The following is a 27,368-nucleotide window of genomic DNA, read 5'->3' as shown; positions in this document are numbered from 1 at the left end:
AAATATTTTTACCAAAAGCCCAATGTAAGATGTTCGGAGTTGGATTCGGTTTCCTCTTTTTAGCAGCCTACATGACATTGTTTTTTTTTAATTAAAGCACAACGTAGCAGTCTTGTCTCCTGTCAAAAGAAAATAAAAACGTACCATGACACGTAACGTGTTTGGATATGAACGTGTTTAAAGGGTGTACGGATATGGACGTTTTTAAGGGGAGAACTTCTACGCTTCCCACGGTCCTTTGATCCGAAATCTAACGGTTCGAAATAGTTGAGGTGACGTGGATCAATGTGGAGGATCCCCTCAATACCTCTTATATTGCTTTTAGTATATAATAGATTCTTTGAACGTAGTAATGCGCACGCTGTCTAAAAAAAAGGATTGGTACATTCGCGTCACATGACAGTGTGCATGTTTATCGGTGAAAATTTGAAAAACAACCTAGACGCGAGGGGTAGGTGTTGCTCTTCGGGCACTTAACAAATTTACAGGGATAAAATGCTCATCCAGGACACGCAATCCTTGATGGTTCAAAAAACCATTTGGTGGTGCCAGTTTTCTAACTCCTAGCCAGGTTTAAATGACAGGCAGACCAACGAGGTTTACATGGACTGATGGACGATACTCAAAAGAGTCTGACAAATTAGATTCACTAGGATTGACGGCAACACATACATACCTGGGGTCCGTAAACCACGGCCTCTTCATTTGATTTATATCTTGAATGTTCGTACAAAACTTAATGAAACAACCAATATGATGTTTCATTAATTCTCTTACAGTTACAGCCTCGCTGGGAGGTGATCCAATGAGTAACAAATCCTCTCGAACGCCGCGACGTGGTCCTCCGCGACGGCCATGAAGAGGTCGACGCTGCCCATGGCCGTGCGCGACGGTACGAACACCATCAGCCCCTCAACCGGCAAGCCCGGCGGTACGAACGCCGAGGGCGGCCCGGTGCCAAACAGCCAAAGTCGAGCTCGTGGAACCTGAACCCAAGCCAGCTATCCACCTCTACGTCCGGACAGAGCATGGTGCCGAAGGTCGATGTGGCCTGGAGCTCCTCTCCGTTCGCGTCCGCCACCCCGCCGAAATCCACATACGACTGGATATATTCCTCGTCGATGCGCGCCGCAGCATCACGGATGGCACCGACCACGCCGCCGTAGCTCCACCGCAGAAGGTCCCGGACCTGAAGCCTCGGGAACGCCCACAGCACCATGTTCCCGAAGAAGTCCATGGGCACGGGAGGGCTGGCCCTGCCCCTGCAGTTCACGGCCACCCTCACCTGCGTGAACTCCTCAGGCTTCAGCTCCCGTGCCACGGTGATCTTCTTCCACACGTGCGCCAGCAGGCACTGGAACGTGCTGCAGCGCGTGCCCACGCGGGCCTTGAGCTCGGCGATGAACTCTGCCGGGAAGTGCACGGTGAGGTTCTTGATCTTGTCCATTGGAAGGACGTCGTAAGACTTGCTTGAATCGCTTACGTCTTCTCCTCCCTTGAACTCGATGGACCGGTGGTCGAACGCCGGCTTCGGCGTGCTGCGAGGCACGGCCGTGGCCGCACGGTGGAGGAAAGGGGCCGGCACGCTGAAGCCCTTGCCCTAGCGCACAGATTTCGCCCACATGGTGTAGAACGTGCTCGCGGAGTTGCCATCGGCGATGTGGTGGTGGCAGATGACGCCGATCAGGAGGCCGCCGCACCTGTACCGGCTGAACTTCACCTGCAGCAGCGCCGCTCCAACGCTCTCCTGTATTTGCAGAACGTCAGTACAACAGTTTACCATTACAAGATCTTCATGGTATAAAAATGTGCGTGTGACGTGGCAGCACCTCTGGCACTGTAGGGTACAGGTCAGCGACGTCCGTGGTCATGCCGCCGCCGGCCGCGAGCACGTCCGCCAAGTCGACCGGGACGGAGGCCTCTATGATGAGCAGGCCCTCGTTGTTGAGGTGCAGGAAGCGCCGGCCTCGTGCGTCCACGGCGAAGCGGCCCAGCAGGTGAGGGTACGGCGCCACAGCCCTGAGGAGGCCCTCCTTGAGCGCCTCGTTGGACGGCGCCGGGGCATGGTAGGCGAGCACGATGGGCACGTAGGTGTCGATGGCGGCGCGGTTGAACACAGGCTCAGCATCGCGCTGCTCGTAACCTCCATTTCGACGTACACGTTTATAATATCTTGACCTGTTTTACGGTACCCCTATACTGCTAATGGCAAAGATGCAGTACACAAATCTCTACCGTCCATCATTAAAGGTTATTTTTTACTAATGGGCCGAAGCCCAGGCGAAGCCCATTTCTTTCTATCCATCTCACGCTGGGCACGGCCTCGCCATCAAGCCAGGCACGGACGCCCGACCGCCCCCGCACCGCCGGTCGTCGACCTCGCCCAGTCCCAACCGCGCACGTGCGGACGCGCCCGACCGCCCCACGCATGTAACTTCCCAAATTTTCAAATTCTTACATATGCATTGCATCCATGAGCATCATGCCACAATTGCATATTTGAATTCAAATTTGAATCTCAAAAGGCTTTAAAAAGATTTTTATTTCAATTTAAACCCTGGATTTTTCACCCATTTTGATCTTTAGATCTTTAAACCAATGGGGTTTAACTACAAAAGGGGTTTATTGCATAAATAGGCAATCCCATAATTTTTGGATAATTATTTGGAGTTGAAAAACTATTTTATTTAAATAGTTATATAGCCCTAAAGGCATTTATAGGTCAAATGTATTTTTATATATTTTATTTTGAGCGGAAATTACTCCCAAAAGTTGAATCATGATAAAACATGATTTTGCAAATTTTCTGAAATTTGTTTGGATCAATTTGGAGTTCAAAATCAAAAGTTACAAAGGAAAAACAGAAAAGGGAAAAAGAAAAGGAAAAAAAAAGAGAAAACCGGACCGGCCTGACCAAATGGGCCCAACCGGCCCAACTCACCGCGCGCGCCCGAACCGGACCGGCCCCGCGCCCGCGCCCGAGCCGCTGACGAGCGGGGCCCACCCGTCAGCATCTTCTTCCCGGAATCACGCGCGCGCGCCTTCCTTCTTCGCCGCGCGCGCTCACCTCCGGATTTCCCTCACTCCGTCCTTTAATCCTCGAGCCCGTGCGCGTCCTTTAAAAGCCCGGCACCTCCTCTCCATTTCCCCCTTGCTTCCCGAGTCAATCGCACGACCATGCCGTCGGAATTCCTCGCCGGAACCCTAGCGCCGCCACCGCCTTCGCTTGGACGCCGCCGGTGAACCAAGAGATCCGAGCCCCCATCTTCTGTGTGGTCCTCTTCTACACCTCCTTGCGCACGTTTTGACGCGCGCCTCGTCGCGTTTCGTCCACAGCAGGTCGCCGCCGTCTTTCGACCGGAGCTCCGCCACCGCCGTCGTCTTCACATCGTCTAGGCAAGGATTCCGACGACCCCGAGCCTCGCCGAGCCCGTCTCCGTCCTCGTCGCGACGAGCCGCACCCGACGCCCGCTTCCCCAAGCCGCCCGCTTCGCCGGAACCGCCCGCCGCTGGAGCCCCTCGCCGGAACCCTAACCGCCGGAGGTGAGCCCGAGGCCCCTCGACCGTCCGATCTCATTCGACGGCCGAGATTAAATTGAGTTTAATTCATTTAAACGAACCGGTACCGACCAATGAGAAGCTGACACGTGGCACTTTAATAGAAAAATAAAAACGTAAATTCTAATCCCCCGATTTAATTAAATGTCACTTTTGCAGAAAAGCCCCTGTAACTTCAAATGCTCATAACTTTTAAACCCTTTGGCCAAATTTGACAAATTTTACCTTTCTGGAAAGCTATTGACCTGTAGAATCTTTTGGAACTATTTAAATTTAAATTTGAATATTTGAACCACGTTCAATTTACAGAATAGGGTTTAGTGCCATATAATTCATAACTAATTATTTAGAAATGCTTTTTAATTGAAGTCAGTGCCCAAATTTTTTTTTATTATCCTCTGTCCATTGGGACATAGAAATAAATATTTTTGATTAAATTAATTGGCTGATGCCAATAAAACCTTGTTTTAGGATTTGAGCCCTAGTTTTTGCATTTTGTTTTTAAACCTAATGCAATAATTTTAATGGATAATGCTTTGGACCTGTTGATCGCCCGAATAAAATCAAACCACTCATGTCACATGTTTTGCATTGCATCATGGCATACTCTTTTTCATTTGATTGTATTGTATGTTTATGTATGTTGTATTTGAATTAGTTTTCTCGGAGAGCGATCGGTGTGATTGTGAAGAGTGCTTGAATACCAACTACTATCAAGGCAAGTTCACTTTGACCATCATCCTATTATTTTATTATGCACTATTTTTTATTAGTTGCATTATTAGGATTATTATTGTATCTATGCTAGCTATGATCTCTCCTAGTAGTATAGAATACCCTTGCCATGTCCTTACCACCAATTGCCATCGTAGGTACTTCAATGCTATGCTATGGTAGTATACGTGGGTGGTATTATTACAATGTGATGTTATTGAATTAAAGTATGGTTTTTCTAGTGTATGGCAAAACAAGTAATTCCATGAACCGTCTTGGGTGGGTTGCTTTGAGTATTGATGTATGCGACGTCAGGTCCATTTCTACGAGCCGTCTCGCCATTTCTATGGGAGCGCCTGCGTCGCAAATGTGGGATGCCACCCGGGGTAACCAGAAACTGGACTAGTTTCCTTTTTAGTAGCTTCCAGTACAACCACATGGTATTATGGGCTCTGCCAGGATGGATGTAAGAAATATGAACCTGGATCCGAGGTGACATCGGCATGTAGCAGTGTAGGTGGGGGCGCGTCCCTCAGGTGATTTGGGGGATTATGTTCTGAAAATTCCTGTAGTCGATGCCGTTGTTACTCTATCCTGAGGACAGCAAGAGATTAACACGTCAATTTCTTGTGGGTAAAGTGTACCACCTCTCGAGAGTGTCAAACTAAGTACTTAGCCGTGTCTCCGGTTACGGACAATTATGAGCAACTAGATCTGGGGGCTGTAAGGAAGGTCTCACTCATTCCAATTTCTTAATAAAATGAATGGATTGAACTGGGTAGGAGCATTGATGTGTCTACTCAATGTGCCTACGTTAATAGGAGCATGGGTGTTTCTACCCCGTGTCCAATAAAATGCAAAACTATTTGTTTAAAAATGATAGGAGTGAACAATGATGCTTTTATGCAAATAGCCAAACTACTCCTAGCCAAATTATGCATGTACTTGGTAGGTCCTTTATAATTCCGGTGAACTTGCCAATACATTCAAATGTATTGACCACGTAGTGGCTGCAATTAATAATGCAGGTGAATCTGACGAAGAGTGAGGTTCGTCGATGTTCTTTGGGTCATGTGCTTACATTCCAACATGCTCTCTCCTTTGGGAGTAGTTGTGGCCCTTTTGCTCCACCTTTTTCCACTGCCGTTTGTGAAACAATATTTTGTTATCTTGAAACTCTATTTGTTATGCTGACCCAAGGAGTTATGCAAGTTTGTAAGTACAATTAAGTTCTGGATGATACGATGTAATAAAGTACTTTTGACCTTTGTATCTTGGTATTACATCTTGAAACTGTGTGTGCTGGTGAGTCGATCTAGGGACTAGTACAAATAAGCACAGAGATCGAATCCTGTAAGGGGGAGGATCGCTTCAGATGGTATCAGACCAATGTGTTGCCTGTAGGAACGTGACCCTAGCTTGGATTAGGATAAAACCAAACCATAAGACCAAAACCTTAGGATTATTTCTTATCCCTATCTGATCTATATGTACATATATTTACTCCTTATCCCTATTCATCTAAATCTTTGCACTTATATCTTGCATATGCATGACATGTTTGTTGATACACCAAATACTATGCCTTATACCACAGATGCATGTTTCTTTTATTATACCACAGATGCATGTTTCTATTATTATACCACATATGCATGTTTGTTTTATTATACCATCCACCACTATAAACATGTTGCCATATTATTCACATATTACCATGCATTTAATTTTATGTCGCAATTCCACCATTTATATTAATTTTTATCACTTTATTCCCACTCTACTATCTTTTATTTTATTTTACATACATCCGACCATTTGATCATGTCACTGATACTCCCTTACCTTTCCTTCTTGTTTTCTATAGATGGGAAGCCCAACACCTTTTGGCAACGTACCGCCGTTTACCAGAGTCTACTACCCCTCCACGGACGACGACCAGTTGTTCGGTGCCACTTTGGCGGCACTGTGTGCGTTCCTCGACCTGCCACCTCCCAGGTTCAGAGGCTGAGTCGAGACCGCCGCATCCGAGGGATGGCAGCCACTGTGGGAGATTGAGGCGAAGATCCACGGACGTGAGATCACGCCTGCTACACAGGATATCACCTTCATCGCCCGCTACCCCACCTTCGAGCAAGGCCTTCAATTCGCCATGCAGTGCGCCTTCGCGCAGGTGTGCCGGGACTATCGGCACGAGTTTACCGAGACCTCCCCCTTCCGTCTCTTTGGAAGGCGGAACCACACGTGCCAGGCCATGCCAGCAGCCGACGACCAGGAGGTGTCCGAGGTGGCCGCCCAATTCGAGAGCATGGAGAAGAATACCGAGGATCTGGAGACCTGCCTTGGTGAGGAGATGACCAGGACTGACGATGCTGAGAAGCTAGTCGGTCATCTGCTAGAGGAGAAGACCCAGTGGCAGGAGGATAAGGCATTGCTGCAGAACACTATCCTCAACATGGGAGACGCCATTGACTAGTTGAAGTATGAGAGAGACCTGGCTCACTACTACTGCGAGCAGTTCAAGGCCTTCATTGAGGCAGCTGCTGCAGCCGCCGCCGAGCCAGCACCCGCAACAGCACCAGCTACCGCACCGGCGCCAGACCAGGCCCCACCTCCACCGCAGGATTAGGAGGTGGAACCTCAGGAGGGAGTGTCGACTGAGGAGGAGGAGCCCCAGGAGGTTCACGAGATGGATACCCCTGCCTCCAACACCCGCTCCAAGAGGAAGGCGAACGGGACCGCACCATCAGCCACACTTCCTTAGTCGTAGCCGATGCCTGTCAGTTTTATCAGTTTTTATCGTTATTAGTATTGCGAGATAGTCATTGACCATACAATCTATGTTGTATGGCAATGTAGACCGATTACTTTTCCGTACTCTTTTATTTATGGGCAGAGTCCCATCGTGAACTGGTTGTGATTTGTGTTTCCAAAATCTTTTATGAATGATTGATTGTGTGATTGAAATATGTTGAGTTAATGTTTTGTGGGGGGCCTAGACATCCTTAGCTCTATTTTTTCTGTTTCCTCATCTATGCTACCCTAAACAGATGCCTCCGAGACGCCAGAACCCCGCCAGCAATGCTGAGGCCGGCAATGCCGAAGCAGACGGAAATGCTGCTACCATGCAGCAACTGTTGGCAGCACAGACCCAGTTTCTGCAGCTGATTACTCAGCAAATGGCCTACAATAATCAGCAGAACAACAACCACAACAACAACCAGCAGCACCACCCACCTCAAGTGGATATGCTGACCAGATTCCTGCGATTACGCCCGTCTACCTTTTCCAGCTCCACTGAGCCCATCATGGCTGATGACCGGCTTCGTTCAGTCAACAAGAATTTGGTCACGTATTGCACTGAGGAAGAAAAGGTGCGGTTTGCTGCCCATTTGCTTGAGGGACCCGCAGCATCTTGGTGGGAGAATTTTCAGATCACCACCCCCATCGAGAACGTTACCTGGGACATGTTTCAGGAAGCCTTCCGCACCGCCCACATCTCCCTGGGGGTGCTCAGTCTGAAGAAGAAGGAGTTTCACAGGCTGCGACAGGGAGGCCGCTTTGTGTCGGAATATATAGAAGTTTTCAATCAGCTGTCCCGCTATGCACCGGATGATGTGAACACCGATGCCAAGCACAGAAAGAAGTTTTTGGACGGACTGAACGACGAACTGTCGGTTCAGCTTGCTATTGCTTATACCCCCACCTACCAGTCCTTGGTTGACAAGGCCATCATTCTAGAGAGCAAGCTCACTCAAATGGAGAGCCGCAAGAAGAGACTTCACCAAGGAGGCTCTCACACTGGCCCGCACCAGAAGCAGCGAACCTCCTATGATGGAAGTGGCAGTTTCTCCTTGAGCAGGAACGGGAACCATAACAGCCACCGTGGTGGAATTAGCAGGCATGCCACCGGACCGTGACGTCGAATTCCTCATCGAGTTAATGCCAGGAAGTTGACCCAAAACCAAGAGACCATATAAAATGGTTGTGGATGAGTTAAAGGAATTAAAGAAACAGCTTGCCGAACAGCTGTCAAAAGGTTTCATCCGCCCCAGTTCATCACCCTGGGGAGCACCCGTTCTATTTGTAGAAAAGAAGGACAAGAGCCAATGGATGTGCATCGACTATCGTTCACTAAATGAGGTGACGATAAAGAATAAATATCCTTTGTCCATAATCAATGATCTTTTCGATCAATTGAAGGGAGCTCAAGTGTTCTCAAAGATCGATCTGCGATCAGGGTATTTTCAGCTGAAGATCCAAGAGATGGACATTCCCAAAACCGCTTTCACCACTAGGTATGGACTATATGAGTATACCGTGATGCCATTTGGGCTGACCAATGCACCTGCATACTTCATGAACATGATGAACAAGGTGTTCATGGAATTCTTGGACAAGTTTGTCGTGGTATTCATAAATGATATCTTGGTGTGTTCCAAGAGCAAAGAAGAGCATGAGCAGCATCTGCGCATGATTTTGGAGAAGCTGAGAGCGCCTGATTCCTGTACGCCATAGCCCCACGTGCCGCCGTTCGTCGACCTCGTCCCGGCCGCCTGATTCCTGTACGCCAGCCTGCCGCCGCCGATCGCTCGACTCGCCGTCGCCGGACAGGCTTTCGTCGACCTCGCCCCGGCCGAGCGGCTCGTCGATCTCGCCATCAAGGCACGCACGATCGGCCCGGATCCCGCGCCGCCGGACGTCTCCATCATCAAAATCGTTGCCAGCCGGTAAGCACATCCCCTCTACCCGACGTTTTTATGGATGTGTTGATACTTGATATGGAAAAAAATTGTTGTACATTACATACTAATAGGCATGACATTGGTCAGTACAGTTTGATAATAGGAATTTATATGAAACAATTTGTTGTATTTTGTTGAGGCACGCTCGACATGCACTTTGAGGCTTTACCCTTGTTGCTGCTTTTAAATCCATGGTAAAACTGAATGCATCATCAAATTGGTGGCCTTATGCTGAAATTTGACACTTGGATTGAAATCATGTAACATGAATCTGTGATTAAATAGCTTCGTTTCTTTATTAGTTGCAGTTGTAGACCATGGAATCTGGGGGTGTCTCTTTGGAGGATCTTGAAGAATATTACATGGTGGTCAACCAAACGTTCAGAAGCGAGGAAGAAGGATACAAGTACTACAATTCTTATGCTTTGTTGAAAGGGTTTGGTGTTAGAAAGGAAGATCTTGAGTGCAAGCCGGACACAAAGATTGCTTTCCGGCGCCTTTTCAGCTGCTCGAAAGAAGGATACCGTGCAGTGAAGCATTTTAATGCAACAAATAGAAAACGACAGCCAAGGGCGTTGTCCCGTTGTGGGTGCAAGGCTCGGTTGGAGATCGAGCTTCATATGGAATGTGGTGAATGGTTTGCTAAAATTTTTGTTGATGAACATAACCATCCACTTGTGAAGCCGGATCATACAGCTTTCATAAGGTCCCATCGTGGGCTAAGTGATGCTCAAAAGGCTGATGTCATTGAGTATGGAATTGGTGGCCTTCGAACACATCAGATAATGGAGAAACAACACGGGGGTTACTACAAGGTTGGGTTTGTATCCCGGAACCTCTATAACTATGTTGGCAAGTACAAGAAAGGATCGAAGGACGGGATGCTGAATTTGTGCTCAATTATATGTCAGCGCGTAAAAACAGAGATGGTGAATTTTTTTACAAGTACAAGACAGAGGAAGAAGGTCATCTGCAGAACCTCTTTTGGACGGATGCGCAGTCTCGAATTGATTATGATGCCTTTGGTGGCGTTGTGGTGTTTGATAGTACGTACCGTGTGAACAAATACAATCTTCCATTTGTCCCTTTCATTGGAGTGAATCATCATCACAGCACGACTGTGTTTGGATGTGGTATTGTATCAGACGAGACAGTGGCATCATACGTGTGGTTGCTCAAGGCATTTTTGGAGGCGACGCAGCAGAACCCTCCCAGGTCCGTGATGACCGATGGTGACCGTGCAATGGCAAAGGCAATATCGATGGTGTTTCCTGGTACAGATCACAGATTGTGCAGCTGGCACATCGAGCAAAATATGATACGCCACCTCTGCAATCCAAAGCTCGGTGACTTTAGAAAATTTGTTTACCATGCGATGAAGGTTGATGACTTTGAGAGACGTTGGGTTGAGTTTAAGGACAAGTATGAAATTACAGAAAAAGATGAATGGATTAACAGGATGTATGAGCTGAGGAAGAAGTGGTCCAAGGCATATACGAAAGGGAGATATTTCCTTGGCATGCAAAGCAACCAGCGGAGTGAAAGTCTGAACTCAAGACTTCATAAGAATCTGGACAGGAGAATGTCTCTTGTCGATTTGTTAGAGCACTATGATCTCTGTCTATCGCGTATCCGTAGGAACGAGTCCCAGTTGGATGCTGAAGCTTCACAAACAGTACCCTTCACAGATTTACATGCTGAACCACTAGAGCGAAGTGCTGCACGTACTTACACTCCAGAGATGTTCAAGAGAGTGAAAGTGGAGATCATCCGTTTAGTAGAATGGGAAATAGCAGAGGTGACCAGGCATCATGGTTTATCCAGATATGTAGTTTGTCTAAAAAGAAGGACACACGTGAAATATGATGTGAGGTTTTCCTTTGTTGGACCGTTGCTGAAGAGTGTGAGTTGTCCCTGCCTGAAGTTTGATTCAAAAGATATCCCGTGCACACATATATTTTCTGTTCTCAAGTACCTTGGCTTACTCACTATTCCGAGCTGTTGTGTTAAGCAAAGATGGACAATGAAAACCAAGCCTGCCGACAGGGATGGTAATCTGCATGAGTGGTCTGAACGGATGAATCGTTATCATGAACTCCGAAACATGGCTAGTTTACATTTATTCAAAGCTTCACGGAGCATGGAGGTGTCAAAGAGGGTCATTGATTTTCTTCAGACTATATTGGATGAAGAAATGGAGGATGACAGCGATGAGGCTGCAAGAGTTGGTCCTTTTCCGCCATACTTTTCAGGGTCGAACCAAGCAGCCACACATACAGTACTGGATCCTAAGCCAATTAAATCGAAAGGTGCTCGATCGAAGAAGAGGTGGAAGCCGTTTCACGAGACTTTCTTAGCAAACCAAAAAAGGCAGAAGTAAGATATTCTATATATTCGCTTTATGTCTCTCTGCTGCGTCTTAAAATTATTTATTCTGAGTTCTTATGTGAAGCTGTTTGGTTGCAGGTTCTTATGTGAAGCTATCCGGCAGTTGGAGGGAGCAGCGGCCTGGGCAAAGCAAGCAATTAGGCACGCGGTAGTAGGATTTGATTTGTTACTCTCCCAAATTAGTTCGCATAGTTTTTCAAGTGTGAATCCATTTTTCTCTCTATTTTTTAAATTTTGAAACCCATAGTCATGTAAAGGCTAAACAAACTGTGCTGCATAGGACCCACGGTTTTGGTCAACTGTTCCGGCTTATCCAATCAACCGTATAGTCCCTCCATTTTACAAAAGTCGGCGTATTTTGGTTCATTAAGATAAGTCTTTCATATGTAACTTTTATGATACGACCATGATTATTAACAAGAACATGGAAAAGACACATATTAATAGAGTTATCAATGCTCAAAGCTTTGTCTTAACAAAATAAAATACGCCAACCTTTGTGAGGACATGGAGGGAGTAGTCGTTTTTGTCCAAGTTCACGAGGCAAACCTAGCATGGTCTCGGATTTATCACAGGACCCATAGAGGCAGTAGACTGATTAAGTGTAACAATCTCATCACATGAATATATTAGCAACAGTAAACTATTAGATGTTGCAGAAGTTAACAGTCTGACAATAAAACAACTGGGAACAATAAAGTAGAGTAAGGAGACATATAACTATAAAAATGATTATTCTGTTATATACATTTATGCTTTTACAATGTTGCATCGTCGTTTCTATACATTCCTTTACTGAGATATGTAATTATGCCTAACTTTTCAATGATCAGACTACCCAAGTGTGTTCAATCATGGGGTTCGTCAAGGGCATTAAAGACTTACATCCAGAAATATTAGCAGATATTGACAAGCTCAATCTACAGGACATACTGAAGATAGAGCCCATGACGATTCGCCGAAATTTATGTAGGTGGATAGCCGAAACATATCATGAAGATACAGATTCCTTCATGATCCAACGATGTCCATTGCAGATGAGACCGACCGATGTTGAAAACATATTTGGTTTGATTGGACATGGTGGGTTCATCCTTGAACCTCGGAAAGAAGAATTGACAAGCCTGTTTGAGGAAATAAAAGATAAAAATGAGACAAGAATCACTTTCGCGAGGTTGCGTGAAAACATGATTAACAACAATCATGGTCTCAAGTCTTTTCTTCTATACGCAATTGGCTGCGTATTCTGCCCAACGATAAATCGATATGTCTCCGCAGAATACTTGAAATATGTATACAGCAATGAATCAATTCAGGCAACAAACTTCTCGAAACTCACACACGATCATCTGATGTCGGAAATAAGGCAGTACAATAAGCGCCGACAAGATACCGGAGGAGCATCCTCGAGTGGGACAATAAACCTCCAAGGAAACCTACAGTTGCTCCAAGTTGGCTGACACTATTTTCACGTGGTTGTACACATTTAACTATGTAGAGGACACATACTTACCAATTCTTACATGCTGCAGGTCTGGTTTTGGGAGAAGAATCGAGCGGACAGACTCGACAGAACAATAGACTACAGCAGCCGGGAGACACCCCTCATCCAACACTGGAATGAGACAAAGGCCAACAAGGTCCAAGCTGTATTAGACAAGCACGGCCGGGAAGCTGGAGAGGTACACACATTTGTACCTGCAAAAGTCCTTCGTAAAAGTCTTAACACATAGTCCCTGTCTATGTTTAAAACTAACATGCACATTTTCTACCTTTTTCAGATAATCATGGACCTAATGGCAGCATGGGAAAAGCCTAGGTCACCGTCACCGCCGTATAATCCGGAAAAGGAAGAAAATACCGGGCCGGTAATTAGTCGTTTGCTAGAGTCCATAGTTTAGCATGTGTTAGACTATTAATGATCTACTTCTTTCTGCCATAAAGGAGTTCATTAGGCTGTCAAAGAAGAGTTTTGAGATGTCCCAGAAAGTGCAGGAGGAGCTGCGTATTTTCGAAACAGACATCCTGAAAAGAATGGCAGCCCTTGAGAAGGAAATTGCATCCAAGAGAATGCGGATAGACAGTCGCAACAGTGATGTAAGACTCCAACATTGTCAACATGCGTATTACTAATTAGTATACTAATTATTTTTGAAGTATCAAATACTAACAAACATTACAACTATGCAGGACAACATGCGTCCAGAAACATACATATACCATGCACGTAACTTGGGCAAAGACTTCAACGTAAGGACTTGCAGTAATTAATGGAGTCTGTACTGACTCTTCTTACTAAATACCTCCAATTTACAGGACAATTCTGAGACGAAGAGCATAGGTACGCAGGAAGAAATAGAAGACTCCCGGGATGAAGATGCATCGTTAATGAGCCACCACGGGGGGCGTGCCCAAAGGAAAAGGAGATCCAGGTCACACAAGAACAAAGATTTTGTTTACTTTCCACATTCCAGAAATCCTCCCAAAGGCAACAGTACTCTGAAACCCAAGAGTACTCCAGTGGCTCAAATTACCGCAGAGGAGCAAGATGTTATTGACTATGTCAATTCCTCACCTAAAGACACTAAATTACTTCGCATAGAGGAAATGGTGATCTATCGAGAACACTTGATATGCCTCACATCTTCCACACTTGAAAATCAAAACGGATGGTTGGACGACGTCGTAAGTTCACTTATGATATACTATATATTGCTGTTAGCAATTGTAAATGCTAATTTCGTATGTTTCAACGCGATCCAGCTCATCGACGCAGCCATAAGAAGGATGACGCACATGCTCAACCCAGACACAAGGGCTGACGGGAAGGTCTTTATCGAGAGGGCAAGTGAGGCAACCATGTTAATAAGAGATGGGGAGCATAAAAAATGCACGGACCAAGTACTGCTGAAACAAAATTCTCTAAAGGGGGAAAACTACATTTGCAGTGACATGGTATGTCTAACTATCCTACAGACATGTCAATTTTGTTTTACTTGTCCAAAAATATTTATACTTTCATTGCAGATCTTCCTGCCAGGAAACCAGAATAACAGGCATTGGTACACAATCGTCGTCAGCGCCAAGAAACGGAGAAAATTCTAGACTCGCTGTGCACAAATTCAAAAGATTATAAGAAAAACCACGTGGAATTACGGAGCATGGTAAGTTCCATGCTTCCTATAAACATATCGACCTAAAAAGTTAGCTCGCATATTCCATTTATTACCAAAATTATTTTGATCATGTCTTTCAGCTCAAGGGAATGGAAGCCCACCTTCAAGTAGCATCCCATATGGAGTGCGAAAAGAGTGACTGGCCTGATTATAAAGTCAATACTTGGCAAGTCCAAGTTCAAAACGTACCCCAACAACGGGATGGGTATGGTACACGTCACCGTGCATTGTGGATTGGGTATTTACAATATGCATAATTAAAACAACCTATCTCTAACTGCAGCATGTCATGCGGCCTCTACATGTTGATGAACATGGAGCTTTTGGACGGGCCACGAGTTACACAAGCGTTACACACATAGTTTGAACCACACGGGTATGGACTAATGAACACCTATGAGACTAATTCTACCCTACTATTCAGGATGATAATGTTCAGGCGACAGCTACCGGCTCTCCTAGTAGATTCGCCGATGAACACAATACCACGCAAGAAATAGAGGAACAAGTACGAAGACATGCGGCACCAGAAGGGATTCATTCCAAAATAGTGTCATAATTTTCTTAAAGTCCAATTTCATTAAACTTAGGTTTCATACTTGCATTTTATTTTTTCTGTATTCTACTGAACAACCTAGGACAGGTTTTCGTCCCATAGTTAGCGTTTCGATCGCAAGCGCTAGTCAGTGGGTTTCCTGTCACGTAGTTCTGCCTGTTCAGTGTTTTATCTTCAGCAAAGATTAATCAAAAATATTTTTTACTTCGTTTCTGATTTAGCTTCCCAGAAGCTGCATGTGTTCCATGTAGCATCAGAGCACGCCGAATTTGTCGATCTTATCAAATTTTTAATAATGCTCTTGCTTTCATCCGAAATACTCCGTCACTCTCTACTGAAAACATTTGCATTACTGACTCGTTTGACAACGATAGAACTATCGAACTATATGGCTACAGGATAAATGCGAAAGAAACTGCATAAGAAAAGCTTCAGAAACTAACATACTAGGTTTTGTGCCTAACCGTGGCACACGGCCATGCTGCCGCCGTCGTGCCTCGTCGCAGATAAGGGCGCTGTCGAGGCCGCAAGCCGTTGCCACCGCTAACCGTCGCGAGGCTCCGGGCACTGGACACCGCATCGCGCAAACGCCAGGGCGAGTCGCAATTGCGCGACGTTGCCTTGGACGGCGCAGCCGCTGGTCCTTCGGGCCTCTGCAACGGGAGCAGGAGCCGCGGCGACGGGCGTCTCGACGGACGTTGGGCACCGGGGAGGCGGGAAGAGGTGCCAAGGGTGCTTCCCGCCGTGTCGTCGGAGCCGGGGATGGGAGGGCGCGGCGGCGGCGTTGGATCGGGGCACAGGAGGGCGTGGCAGTGGCGTTGGAACCAGGGAGAGGAGGGCGCGGCGCCGGAGTTGGATCGGTGGAGAGGAGGGCGGCGGCACTGGATCGGGGAAGGTAAGGGTCGAGGACGACTGGGTGAGACGGAGGAAACGAAAGTGCGGCCCATTTTCAAACTTGGGCCGGCCCGTGCGCAAATGTGGGGTTTATACTGTTTTATTTGACCCAGCAGTACAATACACTGCTCATCATGTGAGACCGGTATAGATCGATTTGAACCCTACGATTAACGGAAACGGACGGACCATATAGATCTCAGGGTACCAGAGAAGAGCTCAATATCTTCGATCTGGTTGGCTGTACGCCTCGAGCTAGATTAGTGCGTGTGCTCTGTGATGAAACGGCAAGAGTCGTGACTCGGCTTATATACTGTATAAAGGAGATCTGGTAGTTCGTGGTCTCGTGGAACGTGGATTGTTAATTTGCAAGTAGGTTGCACACATTCGACTCGTGTTTTAGCGCGCGCGCGCGTGTGCAGTGTGTTTTAAATCCGGCCGGACCCGGGGTCGTCGCTTTGCCATATATACCGTCGATCTTCTCTCTGGGGAGCTTCGCGGCACACACGCGCGCGCTCATCGCCGAGGAGTCAATGAACACTGTTCAATGTTCCGCTAAAAAGCGCTTGCTTCCTTTTTTTCTCTCTCTTCAAATACGCACGTTTGGATTTACGCCCACCAATCATTGTTTGACCGGACCCGCGCCTGCAGTGGGAAACTGGAGAACGCGAAGGGTTGTTGAACTCGGCCGTTTTTGGCTTCGTCCCCCCATCGAAGGGAGAAGTGATATGCCTCGTTTGCCTGTCCACGGCGCCATATGGCACCACCGTCTCCTGGTCAAACACCGAACGACCAATTAATCAGGTCTTTACGAACGAACGCTCAAGGGAACCGCCTGCAAGCTCCTCCGGAACAAATTTAGGCCGAGGGCCCCGCGCGCCCACACCAGCTTGTTCCCTCTCGAGTCTCCGCTAATCTCCATTTCCTTCTTTTTTTGCGGGTGCTAATATCCATTTCCACGATCAGTGTTCGCGTCGCCTGCCCACGACCATTAATTAACTTTCAACGTGATTTTGCTGCCGCAGAAATATACGACGAGGAGACTCTTCGACGAACACTAGACAGCCTATGTAACTTCTAATCACCGTGCCAAGAAAACTCTCCCACTGCTACAAAACGGTCTATATGCAGCGGCACACCAGTAACGGGTACGGCGCGATCGTTACTGATGAACAACGTCACTGTCGGTCGCGGCCGCGACCGTTACTGATGAACAGAGCGGAGTCTGCCCGTCCCCGCCCAGTCATACATCAGTGGCGGTCACGCGAGACGACCGCCACTCATGAACCATCATACCTCGCGAGATACATCAGTGGCGGTCGGTTAAGAGACGACCGCCACTGATGAACGCGACCGTTACTGATAATCCCGACTGCCACTGATGAGTGTCGCGGTTTAAATACGAAGAATAGATCCGCAGCTGGTCGGAGCGACCGTTACTGATGATACTCATCATCAGTAACACGAAGTTAGTAACGGCGGCCCCGACCGTTACTGATGTTGTTTTTCAACCGTTACTGATAAGCCTTTCTGTAGTAATGTCCGCGGTCATGTATCGTGTCTAGGTGTCAATGCCAATTCACACGTGTGGGACCCATTGACCAAACATTGACCTATATAGATATTTATATATTTTTATCCTTAATTATTTTTTGTATACATGATGATATAAGCATCTGATTTTTATCCAACCCAATTTGTATCTATTAAGCCTTGCCTTATATGACTTTTTCGAGGGAGAAAAATATATTTGACACGACATCTCCCTTATTTTGGCATGTTATGTCTAGTTTTGTTGCTCCTTTCGGTGGCTGGTAGCGACAGGTGTTTGACTTTAGGTGTCCAGTTTGCGATCGTGGTCATGGATTTATGTGCACCTTTGGTAGATTGGCTTCCGGCTGTCATTTCTGTTGTGAGGGTGCTGCTCCCGGCAGACAGATGTTGACGTGTGAAAGGATTCGGCCACGGTGTATCTGTATCTGTGCATATATCTGACGAAGTAAAGGAAGAACTCATATAAATTGTGCTTGCTAGCATCTAAGGCATGTTGTTTTCTTTGCTATTTTTTCCAAATCTATCCTCTTTTAGCATCAAGTTATTTACTAAACATCTCATATAAACTGTGGTTATGGCATCGCAGGACCTCACCGGAAGTTGAAGTAACCGGTTCTGTCTTGGCTTTTTGTGTCGAGTCTCAAGGTCTCATCATATGATAAATTTACATAATTTTCTATTATCTTTTTTTTTCATAGTTGACGTATGTCATCTTTTTTAATTGGTTCATAGATTGGAAATGTGGATTAGTTTACTTTGCACTTGGTTTCACGGCTACAGTCTGAAGGCCTTGTATCGGTGTCCGATACGGTCAATCTGGGTACGGAGGTTTGCCTTTCTATGACTAAAACATATTTGCTATATCCATCGAGTTTCAGATTGTAAAAAAAAAAATCGCCTACATGGCTAATTGATTCCGTTTTGAGCTTGCAATGCTTGCCTCGTGGTTCGGCACCACCGCCGTTCGCCGGTGGTAATCCTAATCATTTAAATATAAAATCAACGTAAGAGATAATTTAACCTATGTGCTTTACCAAATCCGTGGAGCTGGATCTATCCTAAACACGTACGCCCTAAAATAGTGTGTGTATTTTTAAAAAGAATTATAGGTTTTCGAAGGAATAAGCCATCTGATGTTTGTATGTGACCAACCATCCATATCGTGGCACGAGTTACTTTACACTACCAAGGATTGTCATTGGGAGTTTAAACTCTCCAAATAAGCTGGTCTGATCGGTAGCTTGGTTTTACCAATTGGTTTGTATTCCATACCATGATGGAAAGAGCGTTTAGCATGGATCTGACCAAGAACGGCAGTGTGGGGAGAAGGGAAGGAGGCAAAAATAGGCCGTCGTTTTTCTTGTAGAGAACGGCCATCGTTGCTGGAAAAAACAGGAAGAACTCACGCGAAGGGTGCCAGCGTTTGGATGTCTGCAGTGGCCTACGGTATTGGGCCTGGTCTGGGCTTTTTACTACCGATCGGACTGATTTAGGTACGTGAGGTCGATTTCCTACCGATTTCCTACTCGGACCGGACTGTTCTCTGGTTATACTAAGATAAATCTTCTCCACGGTCCAATAACTTTTGTTAAATCTGGACCATAAAATTTCTGCTATTTTAATTAGATATTAGATAGATATTAGATGCATGGTCAATCTTCCACCTACCCCCTGTTAAACTGACCGCGTTCTCTCCCCTCTCGCCCACCCGTCCTCTGCCTCTCAGTTATGGCTTGAGCAAAAAATTGCCTTACCACATCTTCAATGATGGTTGATAGTAAAAAAATTCTCTCCTTCTTTCAATATGTCTTTTTATTCTTTTTTTTATGGACCTACATGTCATATTCTTTTCTGTTTTGGTATCCATGTATCACCGGTTACTTCTTAAAGATGTCCTTAAAATAAACTTTTCTAGCTAGTTGTTGGGATGTTGATCCGGAATTCTTTAAGAAAAGTCAGGTTTGAGCAAAGTCCGAGTTTTATCGAGACCGGTCAAGAAGGCTTTTGGACTGAGCCGGTTCCAGTCCGGACGAAGCCCGGATAATCCGAATCCAGAATGCTTTTTTTAAATTTGTGTACTCCAAAAATTGATCTTGATATTAAAAAAATGTCTAACTTTAAGAGAACTGTCATGCATTGCGACAAAATCAAAACTGGAAAAAATAACAACCGAAAACGAATAAAAAGAAAAACGTAATAAACATAAAAGAAGAAGAAAAACGAAGAATACATTACTTAGCTAATTGGGCTGGCCCGGCTGTGATACTAATGGGCGTCGGCTCCCTAGCCCACGCTGTAGGCGTCGGATAGGGCTCCCGGCCTCCCGGGCCCCTTACTCGAGTCCAGACTCTAGAGTTTCGGAGTCCTTCCCTAAAAAAACTCGTCTTCGGGCTTCGCTTCGCCATGGCCTCCCTCGCCCCCATCGCCCCACCTTCCGGGGCCTTCCTCCGAGCCCGCCCCGCCGGAACGTCCCGAGCCGGTGCCCCGGGGAAGAGGCTCATGGCCCACTCATCTCCGGCGCCCGACGTCGTGGTCACGCGCGAGCTCGGCAAGAACGCCAAACTCGTCGCAGCGCTAGTAAGTTCCCTCCCAATGTGCAGTTCCTGGATTCCTGCGGTTGTTCGTATGGACCAAGTACAATGGGTTTTCGGGGGAAGCTTAGGGGATTAGAAATGCAAGAAGAAGGGTGTTGCAAGAACCAATTTGTGACCCCTTTCCCCATCTTCTGTGTGATATACCCTGAACCAATTTTGGTAAATTTGAGAGAAGGGTTTTAAATGTTCAGCTGTAGAGAGACTATTTGATAAGGTCTTAGAGAAACGTTGTTCATTCACTTCAATTCTCTATTTCGGTTGTGTAGGAGAAGCATAATGTACAGTCTCTGGAGCTTCCTCTTATTCAGCACGTTGAAGGCCCTGATAAAGATAGGCTTTCAGTTCTCTTGCGTGGTAGGTAGTTCAGTATATCTTTCACAGCAGTATAAAGTACTCCCTCCGATCCATATTAGTTGTCGAAATATTACATGTATCTAGATGCATTTTATGCATAGATACATCCATATTTAGACAAATTTGAGACAATTAATACAGATCGGAGGGAGTATTAACATTAAATTGTTTCTTTGTTGCAATGTACATAAATTTGCTCCGATAGGTACTATGTTGTTCATTTCTTTCTCCTCTCCTCTTTGCACTGATTTGAGAAGATCACAACCACGGAAGGCATGGTTTAGTCACTTCAGTATTCTGTATTTACAGATGAAAAGTTTGACTGGATTACTATAACATCTCCTGAGGCAGCCACAGTGTTCCTTGAGGGATGGAAGTAAGATTCAAATACGACTGCAAATATTAAGCACAATGTTGCTACAGAAATAGAAATTACTTGTGGTTTCACAATTCATTCCACATAAACTGGGTTTGTGCCTTGTAGCAGCATAGGTTCGTGCACTTTATGTCATTGATTAATTGACTAACCAGATATATGATGTCTTTTACATATTTATAGTTTTTACCAAACTCCACTCCTGCAACCAAATCACTACTGCATGATACACCGGAGCAACTCAAACATAATCTGCAACTACCATTATCATACGTGATGTAAGTTACACGATAATTTAATAGGGCTGCTGGAAGCCCTAAGGTGCGAATAGCAGTTGTTGGAGCGGGTACTGCAAGAACTTTTGACAAAGTATTGCACTCTGATGATAGATCCCTTGAGGTTGCATTTTCTCCTTCCAAAGGTATTTTGCCCCATAACTTTGTATTATTAATTATTTCTACCCATGCATTTTAAAGACTTTCTAAAATTTTAAGAATTGAACTATTCTTAATTCTTTTCTTTGTCAGCTATGGGCAAAGTTTTGGCCTCAGAGCTTCCAAGGACTAGTGAGACTACCTGTAAAGTGTTGTATCCTGCATCTGTGAAGGCTGGCCATGAAATTCGTGAGTCGTTTTTTTTTTTGCAACGAGTACTTATCTGTTTTCTATGTATATTCATTCCCTTTAAATTAACCCTTCAAGTTGTGCCTTTCTGTTTTCCAGATTGAGTCATGAATTTTTCCAGGCTTTGCAAATAGATCCATTGTAAATTCATAATAGCTTTGTACTTGATTTTGTAGTTGCTTTTTCAGGGCTAGGGCTTTCTTTAACTACTTGCATTAACGTTGATGAATGAACTTGATTCACTCTTTCTATTCCTTATCCTGTGGTTTGCGTCTTCCGGAACTACACTATTAAATATTTATGCTATATGTTACTTAATTTTGCCGTGCAATGCAGAGAATGGGCTGTCCGCACGAGGGTTTGAGGTAACAAGACTGAACACATATACAACTGTAAGATTTTCACTTGTTTTGAATTATTCTCCTTATTTATTCCGGTCCAGTGTCTTACCTAATGGGTATGCAAATCAAGTATTCTGCATCTTTTGAGCTATTCCGGTGATATATGGTATCTACCGTGTTTAGCTTGATTTTTTTAGTAACTATATAGTACTAATTTTTTTGTACATTACGTATTAAGCTTCATACTTATTTTAGAAAAACAGACCAACATGCCATACTTTTTTTTAAAGTGAAAGTTGTTCAGGGCCAGGAATACCAGCTTAAAAGAAAAGATAACAACAAACAAGATGCCCAAAGAACATACCAATCATCCCCTCAGCCAAACTGTAGCTCCCAGAAACACCCTTCAATCAAAAGAAAAGAACATCCTACATGGATTACCCAGAGATAGGACACTCGCCAGTGCCAGCACACAGAATAAGGAAGAACTCGATGAAACCTGATATCACATCCTGATGATCGTCCTCTTGCATCTTCCAATCGTTCTGTTAGTCGCCATTTGCGCTTTGCTGTTGAATGCTTATCTAAAAAGTTTAAGGCTGAGTTTGGCATTGAGGTGGATTTTGAAAATCCAGCGTTTTCAACCAGCTTTTGCTTATTTTTCCGTTTGGCTAACTGAGTTTTTCCTGACTTTGTCGTATTTCTTCACACCAAATTTATAAAATAATGTCAGCACAGTTCGGCAACCGCAAACTGAGCCTAAGCCAAGTCAAAATATCTCCCACAGATACTATGTTGCTAATTAGCCCCAGCGACTACCAGATTACTGCCCTGAAGAAAAACATCCATAGGACAATTAAAAAACAAGAGCTCAACTGATTCAATCTCCCCACACCCACAGAGAGCGCACTTGTCATCAGTGGGCCATGGCACAGCAGGATTTTTCACGAGTGGGAATTCTATCATGGATAACCTGCCAAAGAAAAACTCTACATTTTTAGAGGAATTTTTAACCTCCCCATCTGGTTCAGTTGTGGGTCAGTGATACCCTGGAAAGCAAGCTAGTTATATAAAGATTTAGATGTATACTCCCCTTTACACTCCAATGCCCAAGCTACACTATCAGTCTGGTTAGTTACAGAAATTTCCTGCAATCTAACTCATAAGGCTTCCCACAGTTTCATCTCCTTAGTGCCAAAGGAACGCTTGAACTGAATAAACCAGGATTGAGTTTCCTATCATAATTCTCCCAAACAGTAGATTCAGGTTGGAAGCAACCCAAAAAAGAGGAGGAAAATGCATTTTGAGGAATTCGTTTAGCCCAGACATCATGCATTTTAGGTTGATTCTAGAGTTATAGTGAACTCTTTCCCTCAGTGCAGTTGAATCAGATAATATTTATCACTGAACCATATTTATCTTAGTGCACTTTGGCAACCTTGTGATATTATATCCATTGCAGCCTGATTGATCTTACTTGACAGTGTCATACTTGCTTTCTCTAAGGTTGGCCGTCATATTTTGTCACAGCAGAGATTTTGGGGTATAAGAAACAGAACATAGTTATCGTGAATTTCTCGTCATATCCACAGTTATTGTGTACATGAACTTGGACTCCTGGTAATATATGAAGAGGTGTTTACAAGCAGGTACCCATACAAGACGTAGATTCACAAATTTTAAAGCTTGCTCTTTCAGCACCAGTTGTTGCAGTAGCTTCTCCTTCTGCACTCCGGTAACTACATCAACTGTATTTGGCTTTTGGCTATATATTATTTATAAATCTGTTGACATGATCTCACAGTACCCCATAATAAGATGGTAAGGTAGCCTATGTGCAACAGATCATAAGATGCTACTCCCTCCTATCCATAAGAAGTGTCGCCCACTTAGTACAAAATTTGTCTTAACTTAGTACAAAATGGGCGACACTTTTTATGGATCGGAGGGAGTAGCATTTAAACATGAATTTCTATTTAAAGGATCTTATTTTTGTTTTATAGAAGGGAATATTAACTGATCCACAGCCACATAATAATTTTGTCGGTATCACTTGGAACTTCGGATGTGATGTTTTCCTACAATATGTCTCCCTTTGTTGACTGAAGTTAGTTTCATTTTGTCAAAAACCATTTGGGCTGTGCTTTACTTTCTTCATTTGTTCTGTGGCATCATGGTGATACAGAGCTTGGCTAAATCTCATGTCACAAGTTGACAAATGGAGCAACTCGGTCGCTTGCATAGGCGAGACGACTGCCTCAGCAGCCAAGAAACTCGGCCTGAATAACATATACTATCCTACCATCCCTGGACTCGAAGGGTAAACAGAGACGCACACATCATTGATCCCTTTTTTGAACAACATTATCCTGTTGTCTTGGACAAGTCGGTCTCTTGGACATTCAGAACTGGCCGTTCTCATCATTCAGTACATTATTACAACTTACGTAGTCACTTGACTATTGTATCACCAACTCGTCATCGTTTTCCATGTTGCTTTTGGCAGGTGGGTTGAAAGCATCCTCGAAGCGCTCAGAGCCCATAAGCAATCATCTAACTGAGGTAACTCTGTTGTCATTGGACACTGCCGCTTGGATTTTTCTTGGGTCTCTCTCGGTCGTCGTCACAGCCTTCGTTGTTTCTGCAGTATGCCCCCAAAATCTCGAAGACGAGCTGACTGCTGTACGTAGCCTGTAGAAGCATTTTTTCCGTTCTTTGAGGGGGAGGAGGAACATGTTGTGTGGACGTCAAGGGTGTTGACACGGTCCGGTCGAAGAGGGCCTGCGGGATAAGTTGCGTTGCTGATCAGAATACCGGGCGCCGTCTGCAACCCACCCACCAAAAGACTCCAACGTTTTTCAGTTTACGGACCTCTTCAGCCGGTGACAAATTCGTAGCGATGCTTTTGGCTCCTTGTTGTATCTGTCAACCTCCTGGATGGGAAAACGTCCATGTCCAGAATGCAAGCAGAGCGCATTCCTGAAAACAAAGCAAAGCAAATTAAAGCACACGTCGACGTCTTCGTTGCAGGTCTAACCCTCACTGATTTATTAAGAGTAGGCACATGCCTGTTCAAAAGCAACCTGACGGCGGGCGATGCTTATTGGCCGCTGCTGCTGCCGACGACGACGACTTGCTCGCCGGCGGCCGGCGTCTGCACGCACAACGAGCGATAAGTCCATGGCATGCATCAGCAGCTTTGCAAATATGCGCCTGGAAACTGACTTCGAATTTCGCCTCCCCTTTCCCGGCTGGAGATATTCGATTCAGAGTGCCGACTTTACCGCACGTCACAGCGGAAAAAGCAGGAGACAGGCCGCAAAAAGGCCTTGGCAATTTGGTGCAAAGGAATGGACAAGAAAAGGAGTTGTTTATTCCCGAATATCGTAGTACTCCACACACCAGATAACCACCAACTTATGGGCAAAGAGCTAACAAGATAAAGCAGTACTCGTGTTGTACTGCCATCAACCACTACGTGTCACTGTAAGTGAGATGCTGAGAGCCTAACCAAGAAAGCTGTACTTCTGTGCCATTTAATTATGCCCTGTAATGACCTTGAGAAGGGCGAGTAGATTCCCTGACCACTTTGTATTTAACTGTCCCTATCTGCGTAAACTAACGATTATAAACCAGAGGGCATGCGTGCGTGCTGTGGCTAGCGATGAGGAAAGAAAGAATTAGGGACTGGCTAGGGCTCAGTCGGCTGAGAAATAGTATTTCTCAGTCGACCGGCCAGCTCTCCATCGCTGCATGCATAACGTCCGATCAGTACTTTGTATGTGTGCGTGCTTGCTCTGTGTGTGTGCGCGTGCGTGCGTTGCGTTGTGTGTGTCTGTGTGTACGTGTGTGTTTTAAGAAAAGAAAAAAGGCAACAAAAATAATAGCAATTAAATTTTAAAATTTGCAGTTAAAACTTTATGCGCGATTTAAAAATTGCAGGTAAAACTTTATGCGTGATTTTAAAAATTGCAGGCGAAATTTTATGCGCATTCTAAAAAATGCAGGTGAAATTTTGTGCGCGATTCTAAAAATTGCAGCTAAAAGTTTATGCGTGATTCTAAAAAATTACATGTGAAAGTTTATGCACGATTTTAAAAATTACAGGTGAAATTATGCACGGTTCTAAAAATTACAGGTGAAATGGGAGGGACATTTTAACAAAAAAAATGATTTTTAAATGATTTTTTTTCACATTGTTGACATAGGAATTGCAATGTTTAGAATTGTACCTAAAATTTCACGTGCAATTAAAGTTTCACTCTTATACTGCTATTTTACGTTTGTGCAGATATATAAAATATATAAAGTCGAAAAAAGTAAGAGAAATAAAAAATACAAACAAAAACGAAACGAGTTATAAATTAGCAAGCAAAAAGAAAAACAGTGCCAGGTTGAGAATCGAACATCCGTCATCTGCAATAGACAGACCACACACAAACCACCAAACCAACCACCCTATTGCTGATTTAACTTGGTCTTTCGCGTACTTATCTATGTTTCTTTCGGCCGAGAAAACAAATTTCTCGCCTAGCAAATCCAAAAGAGGTGTACTTGAAGAAAAAAAAATGGAAGGATCATCAGTTATCATTAGCCCAGAGTGAGGGAGAGCTGTTGTTGGCGAGAGGCAGCGACCGACGATGGGATCGAAATTCAAAAAGCCACGTACGTTCAGAAAGCCATCGCGCAGTACTGGTACCAAGCAGCAATGCGCTGCAGTCTGCAGTACAGAATAGTACGTTGGAGTTGAAGGCACCGTGTCCTGTCCTGCCGCGGCACTCGGACAAGAACCGACAGCCGAGCGGCACCGGCACCGGCAGTAGCAGAATCATTTACTACTTCGCTACGCCGTAGGCTAGACCTGTCGTGCTACATGCGCGCCCATCCCGTTCCATAGCCCAGAAGGGAAACTCCGGCGAGTTCGGTCAGTTTGGTCCCGAGGGCAGCAGCACAAGCACGTTCCGCGGGTTGTATGTGTATCACTTCGCGGTGCAACCTGCAGCAACAGAGGACCCCCCGCTACTACTGCTGTGCTAAGTGCTAACTAGGAATGTCCCGATTCGGTGGGAATCGTACAGGAGTCGTGAGCTGGTGTCACGTGTAGTTGCCTGCCTTTCCCGTGAATTTCGACGGCGAGGCCCGTATGGTATTGACACGAAGCACGGTCTGGACCGATGGGACTAGAGATAGCGGGGAGGCAAGCGTAGGTTTCAGGCTGTTAACACTTGTTTTGGCATGTGCTAGTGCTAGCTCCGATTTGTGTTCTTCTGGTTTTAGCTTTTGCTCCCTGGTTGGCTACGGATAACGGTGAGATGAAAACGATGTTAGCTTTTCCCAACTCGTGTTCAACGAGATAAGAAAATGGGCGTGCGACCTTGTCTGATATCTCCGGGCTTGGCTTTTTATACATACACCTTGGGGTGTATCTGTCTAAGTTAAGAAACCTACTCTACGCTGTCGGCAAGAATACATAAATGGCACGATTAGGTATGATA

At 45.2% G+C, this 27,368-nt stretch overlaps 2 protein-coding genes, 1 long non-coding RNA gene and 1 pseudogene across 7 annotated transcripts; 2 read left to right on the top strand and 2 right to left on the bottom strand.

The window, feature by feature from the left end:
• Positions 1-779: 779 nt before the first annotated feature.
• LOC100821469 lies at positions 780-7,582 on the bottom strand (annotated as a pseudogene).
• Positions 7,583-9,334: 1,752 nt separating this feature from the next.
• On the top strand, positions 9,335-11,495 carry LOC104581269 (protein FAR1-RELATED SEQUENCE 5). The gene is made up of 3 exons (XM_024459143.1): positions 9,335-9,837; positions 9,942-10,815; positions 11,484-11,495. Exons 1-3 carry the CDS (start codon positions 9,335-9,337, stop codon positions 11,493-11,495), a joined length of 1,389 nt encoding a protein of 462 aa, XP_024314911.1.
• Positions 11,496-12,100: 605 nt separating this feature from the next.
• Positions 12,101-16,296, bottom strand: LOC112269783. 4 transcript variants are annotated; one of them, XR_002961823.1, is made up of 2 exons: positions 15,581-16,296; positions 12,101-13,103 (listed from the first exon to the last, which is right to left on the bottom strand). It is a non-coding gene; the product is annotated as an uncharacterized LOC112269783 (long non-coding RNA). The 4 variants fall into 4 exon arrangements; XR_002961824.1 differs by having other exon boundaries at positions 15,585-16,296; XR_002961825.1 differs by having other exon boundaries at positions 15,602-16,296.
• A 3,630-nt stretch (positions 16,297-19,926) lies between these two features.
• On the top strand, positions 19,927-24,909 carry LOC100827314 (uroporphyrinogen-III synthase, chloroplastic). Of its 2 annotated transcripts, none has more exons than XM_014897355.2 (10): positions 19,927-20,162; positions 20,446-20,533; positions 20,843-20,909; positions 21,212-21,330; positions 21,437-21,532; positions 21,869-21,897; positions 23,523-23,608; positions 24,059-24,193; positions 24,380-24,435; positions 24,521-24,909. In XM_014897355.2, the coding sequence occupies exons 1-9, from the start codon at positions 19,989-19,991 to the stop codon at positions 24,432-24,434; spliced, it is 849 nt and encodes a 282-aa protein (XP_014752841.1). In that variant the 5' UTR covers positions 19,927-19,988; the 3' UTR covers position 24,435; positions 24,521-24,909. The 2 variants fall into 2 exon arrangements, with proteins under 2 accessions (XP_014752841.1, XP_003558642.1); XM_003558594.4 differs by having other exon boundaries at positions 19,931-20,162; positions 21,869-21,924.
• Positions 24,910-27,368: the final 2,459 nt, after the last annotated feature.

The sequence above is a fragment of the Brachypodium distachyon genome, chromosome 1, assembly GCF_000005505.3.
Source record: "Brachypodium distachyon strain Bd21 chromosome 1, Brachypodium_distachyon_v3.0, whole genome shotgun sequence".
NCBI lineage: Eukaryota > Viridiplantae > Streptophyta > Magnoliopsida > Poales > Poaceae > Brachypodium > Brachypodium distachyon.
This window is presented reverse-complemented; position numbering and strand designations above follow the sequence as displayed.